We start from the raw sequence: 13,949 nt of genomic DNA, 5'->3' as shown, positions 1-13,949 counted from the left end.
GAATGCTGCAAACCCAGAAGTGTTCCAGTTTGCAAACTTTTTTTGAATCCCAACATCCGATGTGGCTTCCGATTGACTGCAGGAAGCTCCTGCAGGCCAATCGAAAGCTGTGCCTTGGTTCTCAAATGCTTTTGGGAGTCGAACAGACTCCTGTAATGGATTAAGTTCGAGAACCAAGGTACCACTGTATTGTATAACTGTTGCATTCCCCCAGCCCCGGCCCAGGTCTTTTCCCTGTTGCCTGCTACCCCAAACCTTTTATGTCTGGAGGGGCAGGGGTTGAGTTTTGGGGGTTTCCACCTGCAAAGTGAGTGCTCTAGCAAAGATCTACAGTGCCTCTCCAAACTGTTTTTCTGGTGAAGACTTCTGTGCAACTCACTTTAAGCTGGGTCTTTACAAGCCAGGATTGTCTGCCGCCCAGATAGCATTTCTTCAGTAACTCATGTTCTGTGTCTGAGACCATTTTAAATGGAAAGGAGGGTTGCTCTGCCACTGACCTATGGGCCCTTCATCTTGCGTGCCCCTAGATGCAGAACCTGGCCTAACAGGAAGAGCCAAAATGTGGCATCATCATCATCCCAATCTATTCCGCCCCCCCCCCCCAAGAAATCGGTGTAGTAACAACAATCTGCACCACCTTGACATTAGCTTCCTGTAAAGGCGAGTGGCACTGTGGGTTAAACCACCACAGAGCCTAGGACTTGCCGATCAGAAGGTCGGCAGTTCGAATCCCTGCGACGGGGTGAGCTACCGTTGCTCGGTCCCTGCTCCTGCCAACCTAGCAGTTCGAAAGCACCTCCAAAGTGCAAGTAGATAAATAGGTACCACTCTGGCGGGAAGGTAAAAGGCATTTCCGTGCGCTGCTCTGGTTCGCCAGAAGCAGCTTAGTCATGCTGGCCACATGACCCGGAAGCTGTACGCCGGCTCCCTTGGCCAGTAAAGCGAGATGAGCGCCGCAACCCCAGAGTCGGCCACGACTGGGCCTAATGGTCAGGGGTCCCTTTACCTTTACCTTTTAAAGGCGAGTTATGGGATTCTTTCAGATCTCAGCAGCGAGAATCTTAAGGGTACGAGGGTGATGTCCTGGGGCTGAATGCACTAATCCCAATCCAGTTACACCCTGCGGTCATTTGGCTGCATGGGGCTATTTTATCACTTGCAACGCTGAGGACACACCTGGCGCTGCTTCAACAAAACGTTAAAATTTAACTTATATAAGGTGGAAGAATCATCTTATGTTACGCAACGCCTCCTCCCAGAGAACACAAAATAAAAACAGGTAAGTGGAACGGACAGGCGCCGCCACCCATAACGAGCAATCACCGTACCTTGTTCTTGACTGATCACAGATGTAGCTTTTGCAAGGAGGCAAAGCAAGGTTAGCCAGTGACTTAAAGCACAAGCTTCACCCTGGGCCTGTAGGGCAAATGCTACCGAGATTCTGACCCCCATCTAATGTGGGGCAGAGGTTGCGGCCAGCCCCACCAGCCAATTCTGCTCCATGAAAGCTTTCCTGTATGGAAGCTGCGTCTGCCACAGCCTGTCCTGTTTTCTGCCTTCCCCAACCTGCTGCCAACCAGATGTCTTCAAGTGGCTGGGACTGATGGGAGGTGGAGTCCAAGACACCTGGAGGGCACAAAGTTGTGGGGTTTTTTTTTGGGCGGGGGGGGGCTGCACATTAGGCAGCAAAGAAGGAACCTGGTCACTGAGATGCTGTTTCTGAATGGAGGCAGCACTTCTGGGCAACCTGGCCAGCAGCCCCCTCCTTTTGAAAAGCCACTTCTGCTCTTAGATAACTCTGTCAGGCTGCACGGCACTGAGGGCCTTGGATGCAATCTGCCTGTTCACGCTGGCCACAGCAAAGCTGGACCAAGAGAAAGGAAGAGTCATCCTAGGAGAATTTCACTGTTTATTTGAAGCCCAGAGGGCTTGCTCAGTTAGCCGGGTGAAAAAGGATACAGGACTACACTGGGATCCAGAGGCGTCTCTGACTCCTCAGGGAAGTCTTCATGGCTCTCGTCAGAGCAGCTTCCAGAACGCTGTTCAGCTCCCACTGTTCGAAGGCAAGTGTCTTCGCTCAAACGCCTTCCTTCCTCGCCTCGGGGGCCGCTCTCTAAGTCCAACCTGCCCTCTCCCATCTCTGGAGCACGGTGCTTAGCTGCTGCAGAGTCTCCATCGCCGCCGCCACCACCGTCACATGGAATAAACGGTTCCCCTTCCACTACCTTGCACCCGATTTCCTGCGCTCTTCCGTCATCTGCCCTTTGCTCTTCTGCAGCCCCATCCTTTGTTTGGATGGGAGCAGGTGGCAAGAGCTCTTCCAAACTACCCTCGAGGTCCCGCCTCCTCACATGTCCGTCATCCCCGTCTTCTCTCAAGGGGCTGTTACTGGATCTGGCGCTGCTGGGCACGCTCAGAGGGTCGTCTTGGGTGACGCTGGACACGGGGCTGCTTCCGACGCTGCCTTCTTTCAGCGCACGTTCAGCAGTCCCTGCAAGCTGGCCAGCGCTCCTAAGGATCGCAGGATCATGCTCTGGTTCAGAGACAAGGCTGGACCAAGGGCTGGTTCTGTCCGTCATGGTGGTGATTTCGTTCAGCGTTCTCGGTTCTATGACGTCCTCCTCGTACTCTTCCTCCTCCTCCTCCTCACTGTGAGACTGCGCAGCGCCTTCGCCTTTCTGGGTAAAACAAGCAGGTAAGGGATGGCTGCTTGGGGAATTGGCTTGGCCAAGGAATTCGTACAGCATGCCTACCCCGTAAGGGGATTCGCCAAGAGGGAGCGAAGGCTCTTTGTCGACACAGGTGCTTGAAGGTTCGCTCTTTGGGTGGCCTTTGGGAACCTCAGCCCCGGCAGCATCTTCTGTGTCGTGAAGACCATCCTCGCCATGGAAGGCAGTGGCGCTTGAACACCGGCTGCCATCCACACAGGCGCCCACAGATCCTTCGGCATTCTTCCCCATGTTTTTCTGCAGGTCTGCGGGAAGGAAAACAGATTCAGGGCGTTGCTAAAAATGAACAAAGGGGGGAAAGGCCGGGTTTCAGCATTCATGCAGAGGTCGATAATGCCACGGCTGTTTCTGCAGTGCACAAGGAATGGAGTGGAAGAATGATATTTGTGTCGCTGGGTGGTGCATCTGGCCCAGTGCAGGTGTGAGACAGGCTTCCTTGAAAGTTCGGAGCTGGGCTTGCGAATCGGGATCCATCCTCAGGGATGCAGAGCACCTCCCACCCCCAATTTTTGACTAGCATTACATCACGGTTTACCTCTCCTAAATTTTGAGGAGCTGGAGCATGAGCCAGAGTTCACCCACCCTTAGTAGTGGAATGCACACACCCTGCTTACAATTTCTGCAGAGCCACTCTTCTAGCAATGCCTCTCGATTAGAAAGAGGCAACTCCAGAGCAGGGAGTCTTGGGCTCCTCTTCCTAGAGAGGCTCGCCTGACAATTACTTTACCTTCTTTTTGACACCAGGATAATACTAAAAAGAAATAGACATATATCTCTATGCCTAACACCATTAGCATTTTTTTTTTACCCTCACTGGGTATTATTTAAGGTCATTTTTCAGTCTCTGCAGCTGATCTGTTTTTGAGCTGTTGTAGGAGAGCTGAGCTCTGTTGATGGGGTTAACCAGAAGGTGAAGTCCAAGACCTTCAAATCTTCACCAAGTACTGTTTCATTTTGCTTTCTATATATATAAAAAGCACCTGATGCCCTTCATTTCAAGGGATTTCCATTACCCCTCATGTAGCAGATTTTTCTCCCACATGCACAGCTGAAAGGTACGTACCAATGAAGAACAAGGGTCATTAGGGCTTTAATAAGGCAAGTCCCTTGCAAAAGTGGCAGTACTTTCACTGTTTCTTTGTCTGTCTGTTTGTGTGAGTCTGTACACACTGAGCCACAAAGGGTTCTGCTTTATACCCTGGTACCTTGCTTGTTGAACTTAATCCGTTCTGGGAGTCCGTTTGACTCCTGGAACGGTTCGAAAACCAAGGCACGGCTTCCAAGTGGCTGCAGGAGCTTCCTGCACTCAATTGGAAGCCTCGGAAGCCACGTCGGACGTTCAGCTTCTGAGAAATGTTTGCAAACCGAAAAACTCACTTCTGGGTTTGCGGCATTCGGGAGCCAAAACATCCGAGTACCAAGGCGTTTGACAACCAAGGTATAAGTGTACTAGGTTGGATCATTGGTGCACCTAGCTCAGAAATGTCTGCCCTCTAGGATTTCAGACAGGGAGCCTTTTCCCTGCCCTGCCTTGAGATTGTGCAGACTGAACCTGGGACCTTCTGCATGCAAAACACCCCAGCCCTCCCTGTTTTGCATTAAGCCTATGAATATTAAGCTACACCATCCAGTCAACACAAAATGCATGGCACTTAGTTCAATCCCTACTTTTGTTGACTTGCTCCTGGCGAGCGAGAGGGAGGCTTATTTTTCACAGTTATGAACTCCGCGCCTTGCCTGATACTGGGCAGGCTGTGTCCAAAGAAAGAAGCCAGTCAAACCCTTTACGTACATATACTGGGCACAGAAAGAAAAAACAAGACGTTGCAGTGAAAAGGAAATGAAGCACAGCATCACTCGTTTTCTGCAAAAGAGGAACACAAACTCTGGCTGCCTAGGAAATGAACCCTGCAATATTGTGTCACCTGAGCTACATCACAACTGAATGAGAAGGAGGAAAGTCTTTTGTTTAGTTACTAGGTGAAGCCTCATTTCCTCCGAGCGTTCGAAAATTGGCACCTATCTGGTTGAGGGCAAGATTAAAAGGAAAACAAAAAGGTCACTGGAAAAAGAAAGCGCTCAAAGAGAGATCTGGGGACAAGATGTGATGGGAACATGTTGTGGGAACAAAAGCAGAAAACAGTAAGGGAAAGAGCATCAGGGTTGCTTGAGGTGTAACTCTGTTCCAACACACAGGCTCATTCCTGAGTTGGAAAAAGCAGCATGTGAAGCAGTCTTGAGAAAGGGTTTTAGAGAAAACCACTTAACTAAAAAAAACAAGCAATCCCACAATATTGTGGAGGAGAAAGAAACAAGTGGAAAGGCAGAGAAACAGGAGCAAAGAGTCTGGGGATCAAAGGGGTTGTAGCAAATGGCAAGGAAGGTTTTGCCAGCTTCCCCCTCCTGTTTCTTCTCTCTCACCTTCTCAGGGCTGTTTCTGAATGGGACAAAACGTTCCATTTCATTTCACTTTGTATACTGCCTTTCTATATTGCTATACACAAGGCAGTTTACAAGCTGAAGAAACAACAAAATAGACAACGCACGGGTGAAACTCGAAAAATTAGAATATAGTGGGAAAGTTCATTTATTTCAGTAATTCAACTTAAAAGGTGAAACTAATATATGAGATAGATTCATGACATTCAAAGCGAGATATGTCAAGCCTTTATTTGTTATCATTGTGATTATCGTGATGCGTGTCATGAGTCTATCTCATATATTAGTTTCACCTTTTAAGTTGAATTACTGAAATAAATGAACTTTTCTATGATATTCTAATTTTTCGAGTTTCACCTGTAAGTGGATAAGGCAGGAAGATGGGGACAGGAGGAGCAGCTGAGTCATGCTTCCTGTTCCCCATGTGCTTTTCTATTTCATTTGAAACCAACATTGCACAGCACCCTGCCCTCCATGACCAGGTGCCCCATACATTTTCATTGGGCTCCGGAGATTCACCCTGCACAGATTCATCTATCAATGTACTCCTTTGTCTCTGCCCCTCCCCTGAGCCTTCTGCCAGGCTTCTCCATTTGCCTGAAGTGGTCTTCTCCTCTCTGCCCGTCAAGCTGCAACCTCCCCTCCTCCCATCACTGCCACCCCCCACCCCCAATTCCGACATCTCACCAGCAATCAAGCTGCTGACTTGAGAAACCAGGTGACTGGATTTCTCCAGCAGATGGCGTCCTTCCGAATCTGCCACCATGGAGGCGGGGCTTTGGTGACTGGCGCCCAGATCGTCCGTGTTTCTCCGTGGAGAACCCAAGTCGTGATGAGGTTTGGTGAGCTTTTGACCGAAGTACCTCTGAATCTCATCCAGCTCACTCAGGTTTTTCCTGGAAGGGAAGAGAAGTCAGAGAGGAAGCAGAGCCCTATCACATAAAGGGCCTTATGTGCAGCAAAGGATAAGCAGGTGGAGGTCAAAATCCATTTTATTTTCCACTTCCTTAGCGAATCCTTTTGCCCTTGGGTCTCAGTTCTAGTTAGGTCTCAACAGGGGCTATGTCCCAGAACCATAGCCGTCAACGTTTCCCTTTTTTTAAGGGAAATTCCCTTATTCCGAATAGGATTCCTCGCAAGAAAAGGGAAAAGTTGACAGCTATTCCCAGTAGTGATGTATGGAAGTTGTAATGGTTCTAGGGGTTGTTCGTGCGTAAGCCGGTGCAAACACCTGGCTGGATTGCCTGAGTGAACCTTTTCTGTCCGGACAGCCACTCACCCGTGGCTGTCTCAATCGCTGGCAGAATCCGTCAGTGGGCGTTTCTTAAACTTCTTCCAGCAAAGAAGCTCTTTGACGCCTAGTCTCCTCCTACTCTCTCTGTGCGAAAGCCTTCTGCGCAAGGAGGGCGTGGGCAGCGGAGTCATGGGACCGCCTCACCGCTTCCCCCATCTGCCCCCCTTCTCCACTGGTGCTACGCTGATTCTCTTCCCCAGAAGATGGGCTGCCTCTCCCAATCCCGGGACGCTCTCCGGAATCCCTCTGGATTTTGCTCTCTCCCTCCGGCACTGATGGCAGTTCCCTGACAGAAGTGAAAGCTGGACCATAAAGAAGGCTGATCGCCAAAGAATTGATGCTTTTGAATTCTGGTGCTGGAGGAGACTCTTGAGAGTCCCATGGACTGCAAGAAGATCAAACTGATCCATTCTGAAGGAAATCAGCCCTGAGTGCTCACTGGAAGGACAGATCCTGAAGCTGAGGCTCCAATACTTTGGCCACCTCATGAGAAGAGAAGACTCCCTGGAAAAGACCCTGATGTTAGGAAAGATGGAGGGCACAAGGAGAAGGGGACGACAGAGGACGAGATGGTTGGACAGTGTTCTCGAAGCTACCAGCATGAGTTTGACCAAACTGTGGGAGGCAGTGGAAAACAGGAGTGCCTGGCGTGCTCTGGTCCATGGGGTCATCTAGAGTCGGACACGACTAAACGACTAAACAACAACAACATGCCCAGAACCCTTTTGTAATGCCAGGAGTTAGCTCTGGCCCCCCTGGATTCAAAGCAGAGTGCCACCTGCCTTCTCCTTGCCACTGAACCACCACAGTGGGAGATCTGGGATCTGAGGCACGAGGCCCCTGGATATCAGACAGTGGAGAAAGCCTTCAGAAAGGTTGCCTTCTTTGTGGGCTCCTGTTGAGGCATCTGCTTGGCCACTGTGGGAAACAGAAGGCCTGGACTAGACAAGCTTTTGGCCTGACCCAGCTGCAGGGTCTCCTGATGTGGAATTCAAAAGCACCAACTTTCAGCAACAGAGGAGGGCTCCATCAATGACCATCTCGCCTGCAACCAGGGAACATCCTAAGCTCCTCCTCTCCACTCTGCAAGCCTGCAAGGCATCTTGCTGTGATTTGGTGCTGGCATCTTGCTGTGATTTGGTGCTTCTCTGGAGCAGCAGAAAACAACCTTTCTCCCTCCTCTAGGTGACATCCTTTTATATATTTGAACATGGCTATCATATCACCCCTTAACCTCCTCTTCTCCAGGCTAAACATGCCCAGCTCCCTTAGCCGTTCCTCATAAGGCATCGTTTCCAGGCCTTTGACCATTTTGGTTGCCCTCCTCTGGACACGTTCCAGTTTGTCAGTGTCCTTCTTGAACTGTGGTGCCCAGAACTGGACACAGTACTCCAGGTGAGGTCTGACCAGAGCAGAATACAGTGGCACTCTTACTTCCCTTGATCTAGATGCTATGCTCCTATTGATGCAGCCCAGAATTGCATTGGCTTTTTTAGCTGCCGCGTCACACCTGCAACATGGCTTTACCTGAGAGTTCTGAGAAGGGAAGTGCGTGAGGAATGGGAAAGGGAATTCAGCCTTCCCAACTGGGACGTGCTGCTTTCTGCCTGCTGCAGCGACTCGTGGAATCGGCGGATGTTCTTCACGTGCTCTTCGTGACGGGGCATCTGGGACCCCAAGGACCCGGTCCTGCTAAAGGAAGAAACGCTGTTAGTGATTCTGTGCTCCATGCTTCACCTTCCGCCACTCTTGCTCAAGGGACAATGACATCTTTCTCTCCATTTCTGAAGATTCAAACACCTTACGCACAAAATCACAGCCCGGTACACCACACTGCTTTCTCTGGAAAAACCACCCCCCTAGTTCCATGCTCAAAATCATTAAGGATCCCCTTAGAGAGGCCTCCTTTGAAAGCATGCGGATGTCAACACAGGGCTGAACACAGGCAGATCTTTCAGCCTTTCCTTATCAGATCTTTGACTTCTCCTTGTGGTTCTCCTTTGGCCCCGTCCCAGTTTGCTGGTTATTCTTTTGGAACATGGTACACAGGAAATAACCTTGCTGTTGGAAGTGGGTGTAAAGGTAAATACAGTGGTACCTTGGTTCTCGAACTTAATCCGTTCCGGGAGTCCGTTCGACTTCCAAAACCGTTCAAGAACCAAGGTGTGGCTTCCGATTGGCTGCAGGAGCTTCCTGTACTCAAGAGGAAACCACATCGGATGTTTGGCTTCCGAAAAATGTTTGCAAACCGTAACACTTACTTCCGGGTTTGCGGCATTTGGGAGCCGATTTGTTCGTCAACCAAGCCGTTCGAGAACCAAGGTACCACTGTAACTATTTAAGGTTTTTTAAGGGGGGGAAATGGGGCAGCGTCCCTCCAGCACTGAAGACGTGGAGTGCACAGTCCACAAACATTAAATAAAACATGTCTAGCTAGACACACAGTATTGGCACCGAGGGGTTGGAGAACAGCTGAGTTCTCAGTCAGCAGTGATGTTACAGGTGCTATCTAACAGGTTCCCGTGGAGCACATGGAAGAGCCATAAATATGCTGAAGGCTGGTGGGAGGCAACAAAATTGTGATGTTTGAGTGCTTTGGGAAGTGCGGCAGCCGCACCGTGGAAGGTATTCTTGGCAAATAATATCTGAAAGAATTACACAGTTACTTCACAGCCCCCTCTCATTTTGGGGGGGGAGCATGTCATTTGCCCCCCCCCCCCCATGTTCTTCTCACCTCTCCAGACTGGTGGCATCAGTGCCCTTCAATGGGGACTTTAGATGTTCGCTGGTGCCTCTTGTGGAGAAGCTGGGGAATGCAGTGTACAAGTCCTGCGCTTGGAGGGCAAAAGAGCTGGTGGTTGGAATCTGCAACACAACAGAGAGGGAAACTGGAAGGAAGAAATATCTCCTGGGCTGAGCCAACATGCAGCTGCTCTGGAAGCCACAATTTCATTGGAATGAGAGCTTCCCCTCTAGCTTTCCTTCACAGAATGAATGAACAAGCCAGAACATCAAAGGGGATTGTAGATAAAACTACCACAGGCCTCTTGGGTTAGATTTTTTAATTTGTTCATAATATTTGCCCAACACTTGTGTCAAGTTAGTGTGAGAAAGGCCATGTATTATTTCTGACAGCTGCATCCCAAGACCCCTAAGCAGTCAATATGGAATATTTGCAGTAATTCTGTCAGTCCAGAAGTCAGAAACCTGAGAAACTGGGAAATGGACATACTGATGATCCTGAAGATTTGGTCTGGCTTCTTGCCTGTCTTTCTTCTTTGAGATGAGTTATATTTTCGAGGGGGGAAACGGCGACTTTGATCTGCCCCTGACACTGTCCGCTGAAGTCTGTGATGTTGTACCAGCCACAGACTAACTGGAAGCCGGAAAGGAGGGGGGAGAGATCCACAGAGGCAAACCCTATCACCCGTTCAACATCTGTAAAAGAAGAAGAGTTTGGATTTGATATCCCGCTTTATCACTACCCGAAGGAGTCTCAAAGCGGCTCACATTCTCCTTTCCCTTCCTCCCCCACAACAAACCCTCTGTGAGGTGAGTGGGGCTGAGAGACTTCAGAGAAGTGTGACTGGCCCAAGGTCACCCAGCATCTGCATGTGGAGGAGCGGGGAAGCGAACCCGGTTCCCCAGATTACGAGTCTACCTCTCTTAACCACTACACCACACTGGCTCTCATATCAATGGTTGCCTCTCATCTGTAGGGAAAGCAGGGCGGAAAATACACAGGCGTCAGCCAGGAAAACATGGCCAAAAATCACACCTAACTAGCTACAGTAGGTATGTCCAAAGTCTGTTTTGGGGGCCTAATCCGGCCTGCCGGTTTAATCTGGCTCAACAACTTCAATCCTATAAAAAGGTCAACAACTTTGGTCAGCCCTCACACATGTTCACTTCATCAAATCTGGCCCTCTTTGAAAAAAGTTTGGGTACCCCTGAGCTACAGTATACCTTCTTGTTCTCAGAGTGGCCAACCAGGTGTGCCTGGGAAGCTCACATGGGGAACATGAGTGCAGTCACACTCTTCTCTGATGCCAGGGGTTAAGTACACAGCCATCATGACCAGCAGCCACTGACGACTTTGAATTCCTCCATGAATTTGTCTAACCCGCTTTTAAAGCCATCCAAATTGGTGGTCAACACTACGTCTTTAGGTGGCAAATTCCAATACAGTGGTACCTTGGGTTATAGACGCTTCAGGTTACACACTCCGCCAACCCAAAAATAGTACCTTGGGTTAAGAACTTTGCTTCAGGATGAGAACAGAAATCGTGCTCCAGCAGCACGGCAGCAGCAGGAGGCCCCATTAGCTAAAGTGGGGCTTCAGGTTAAGAACAGTTTCAGGTTAAGAACGGACCTCCGGAACGAATTACTGTATTTTTTGCTCTATAAGACTCACTTTTTCCCTCCTAAAAAGTAAGGGGAAATGTGTGTGCGTCTTATGGAGTGAATGCAGGCTGCGCAGCTATCCCAGAAGCCAGAACAGCAAGAGGGATTGCTGCTTTCACTGCGCAGTGATCCCTCTTGCTGTTCTGGCTTCTGAGATTAAGAATATTTTTTTCTTGTTTTTCTCCTCCAAAAACTAGGTGCGTCTTATGGTCTGGTGCGTCTTATAGAGCAAAAAATACGGTAAGTGCTTAACCAGAGGTACCACTGTATTCGTTATGCACTGTGCAAAGAAAGTTTTCCTGAATCTCCCACCACTGATCTTTATTGGATGCCCCCGGGCTTGAGCATTATGTGAGCAGGAGAAAACACCTCTATCCACTTTTATCCGCATCGTGTATGATTTCATGCACCTCTTTCATGCCCCCCCCCCAATTTTTCCCAAGCTAAAAAGCATTTTGCACAGTCGCCCACAGCCTTAAGCACACACTCTCTGCGGAGGAAGGCATTCCGAGTGAAATCTTCCTGTGTGGAATTTCACACTGCCCAACATTCTGCCCCTGGCTGTGGCATCCCTTCATGTCCAAGAGGAAAGAGCAGAACTTCACCACCCCATGATCCTGAGCCTTGCTACTGGCGCTGGGGGAACACACTTCTAAAATACCTGGATAAAAGGGGTGAATAAATATATCCAACGTAACCATCTCTTGGGTGGGAAAGACTTTGGAAAAGAAATCACCTGAGTGCCCCCATGCGGGGAAGGAAACAAACAGGCTCCAAGGCTGTCTGAATGCAGCCCCCAAATTAGGGCTGTTTGTATACTGTACGTTCTTCTCTCCCTGCCCATTGCCAGCTGGCCTCTGAATATTCAAGGACATTGAAAGGAGACTTGCTGCAGTTTCCCTTTGAAACAATCTGTCTGGTTTTTCCCTTCCCTGCACGGATGCCGGTGCAAACAAGCAACAGCCATTCCTTCTGGCAAACACAAAAGTAACCATTGTTTGGATTATCTCCTGCGAGCGGATTTTGGTCTTCTGGAGCAAAGCCCCGAGGGAGTTCAAATTCTTTTCTCGAAGGGCACAGACCTGCATGCATTTGCCAGACCCCAATATCTGAGATGAGGCAGAACCTGAGATTGTTGGGAGTGGGAGAGCCTGGAAGGAACAGATGCAGTCGTGGGCAAGAGCTGCACACATTAGAATCATAGAATCCTAGAGTTGGAAGAGACCACAAGGGCCATCGAGTCCAACCCCCTGCCAAGCAGGAAACACCATCAGAGCACTCCTGGCATATGGTTGTCAAGCCTCTGCTTAAAGACCTCCAAAGGAGACTCCACCACACTCCTTGGCAGCAAATTCCACTGCCAAACAGCTCTTACTGTCAGGAAGTTCTTCCTAATGTTTAGGTGGAATCTTCTTTCTTGTAGTTTGGATCCATTGCTCTGTGTCCGCTTCTCTGGAGCAGCAGAAAACAACCTTTCTCCCTCCTCTATGTGACATCCTTTTATATATTTGAACATGGCTATCATATCACCCCTTAACCTCCTCTTCTCCAGGCTAAACATGCCCAGCTCCCTTAGCCGTTCCTCATAAGGCTGCGGGGAAAAGATGGAGAGCCATGAAGGGAATAAGAGGACCCTGCCTCATGGGGCATTTGGAGTCACTGTCTTAAGAACTAGAAGCTTGATTTGGCTTTGTTTTATTTAATCCAAACTTGGCGGGGAGTGACTGATGAAAATCCCTGCATGCCTATCTCTCGGATGACAGTTATGGCCAGGAGCGCATTGCCTAACTTAGGCTGGTGGGCCCATTCCTGATAAGCGCAGACCTGACCACAGTGACACATGCCTTCCTTGCATCTACCTTCAAAGAGTCTTTGGAAGCAGCAACTACATTCATAACTCATGCTATGTTTGTTTCATGATACGTTTTTTCAGGTTGCGTTCCGCGGTGACCTGGAAGTACCGGAAGGGGTTACTTCCGGGTTTCACCACTCGTGCATGCGCAGAAGCGCCAAATCGCGCCGCGCACCTGTGCAGATACGGCGCTTCAGGTTGCGAGCTTTTCATGTTTGCAAACAGAGGTACCACTGTAGTCCTGAATGCAGCAGTGAGGATGCTGTGGGTGCTGGCTTACAGGATCCTACCACTCCTGTCCTATACCTATTTGCTTCTGGGCACGATCCAAAGCATCCAATACAGTGGTGCCCCGCAAGACGAATGCCTCACAAGACGGAAAACCCGCTAGACGAAAGGGTTTTCCGTTTTGGAGGTGCTTCGCAAAACGAATTTGCTATGGGCTTGCTTTGCAAGACGAAAATGTCTTGCGAGTTCCTGCGGGGTTTTTTCCTCCCCCCCCCTTTTCCCAAGCCGCTAAGCCGCTTAACAGCTGATCCGCTAAGCCGCTTATCAGCTGATCCGCTAAGCTGCTAATAGCGCTAATCCGCTAAGCCGCTAATGGGCTTGCTTTGCAAGACGAAAAAAACCGCAAGACGAAGAGACTCGCGGAACGGATTCTTTTCGTCTTGTGAGGCACCACTGTACATGTGTCTTCTGGACACATGTAGCACTTCCTGCTTAGAACACATACATGAAAACGGCCTCTCAAGTTAGGTCCAAGCCCATTACCATTAGTTTAGTTGGAAAGAGCTCGCCAGTCCACACAAGTGAAATGAAAAGGCTTCCTGGTCCCCAGCTGCATAAGGCGCTTTAGTAACGGTTCCCCTTGGTATAGAGCTTGGGGGTTGTTGGCTATACGGTAACTGCATTTGGAGAATAATACCTGCTTTGTGCCACACTTTAAAGACCAGAGTTTGCTGAGGATCCAACAGAAGCTCTTTGGAGAGTCTGTCAAGAAGAAGAAAAAGAAATGCACCTTTATCATGGTTGGATGAAACATTGCTGAAATTCAAGTTACATATCATATGGAAAACTCTCCCTGAGGCATGAGAACACAGGAACTTAGGAAGCTGCCGGTCAGGAGACTGCCATCGAAAGGGGGAAGGGGGGGGCACAAGAATACAGGGAGCCTCCGACGTTGCTCAGAAGTAGCTCTTTGTCAGGAAGTGGAGAGAGCTACGTCTCCAGT

General features: G+C 49.5%; 1 protein-coding gene across 3 annotated transcripts in view; it reads right to left on the bottom strand.

Annotated features, from left to right (window-relative positions):
• Positions 1-13,949, bottom strand: part of C2CD3 (C2 domain containing 3 centriole elongation regulator) — a 71,892-nt gene that overhangs the window by 12,483 nt on the left and 45,460 nt on the right. For 2 of the 3 annotated variants that reach the window (XM_083435961.1, XM_083435962.1), the window contains 6 exons: positions 13,644-13,708; positions 9,695-9,900; positions 9,197-9,327; positions 7,990-8,151; positions 5,856-6,064; positions 1,960-2,974 (listed from right to left, as the gene is read on the bottom strand). In XM_083435961.1, the coding sequence (XP_083292087.1) occupies positions 1,960-2,974; positions 5,856-6,064; positions 7,990-8,151; positions 9,197-9,327; positions 9,695-9,900; positions 13,644-13,708 (1,788 nt within the window). Of the gene's footprint in view, positions 1-1,959; positions 2,975-5,855; positions 6,065-7,989; positions 8,155-9,196; positions 9,328-9,694; positions 9,901-13,643; positions 13,709-13,949 lie in introns of all 3 variants that reach the window. The other variant, XM_083435960.1, reaches the window with a different exon arrangement.

This window comes from Podarcis tiliguerta, assembly GCF_965153285.1.
Source record: "Podarcis tiliguerta genome assembly, chromosome: 4".
Taxonomy (NCBI): domain Eukaryota; kingdom Metazoa; phylum Chordata; class Lepidosauria; order Squamata; family Lacertidae; genus Podarcis; species Podarcis tiliguerta.
The sequence above is the reverse complement of the archived record's forward strand: the minus strand, read 5'-3'. Positions and strand labels throughout refer to the sequence as shown.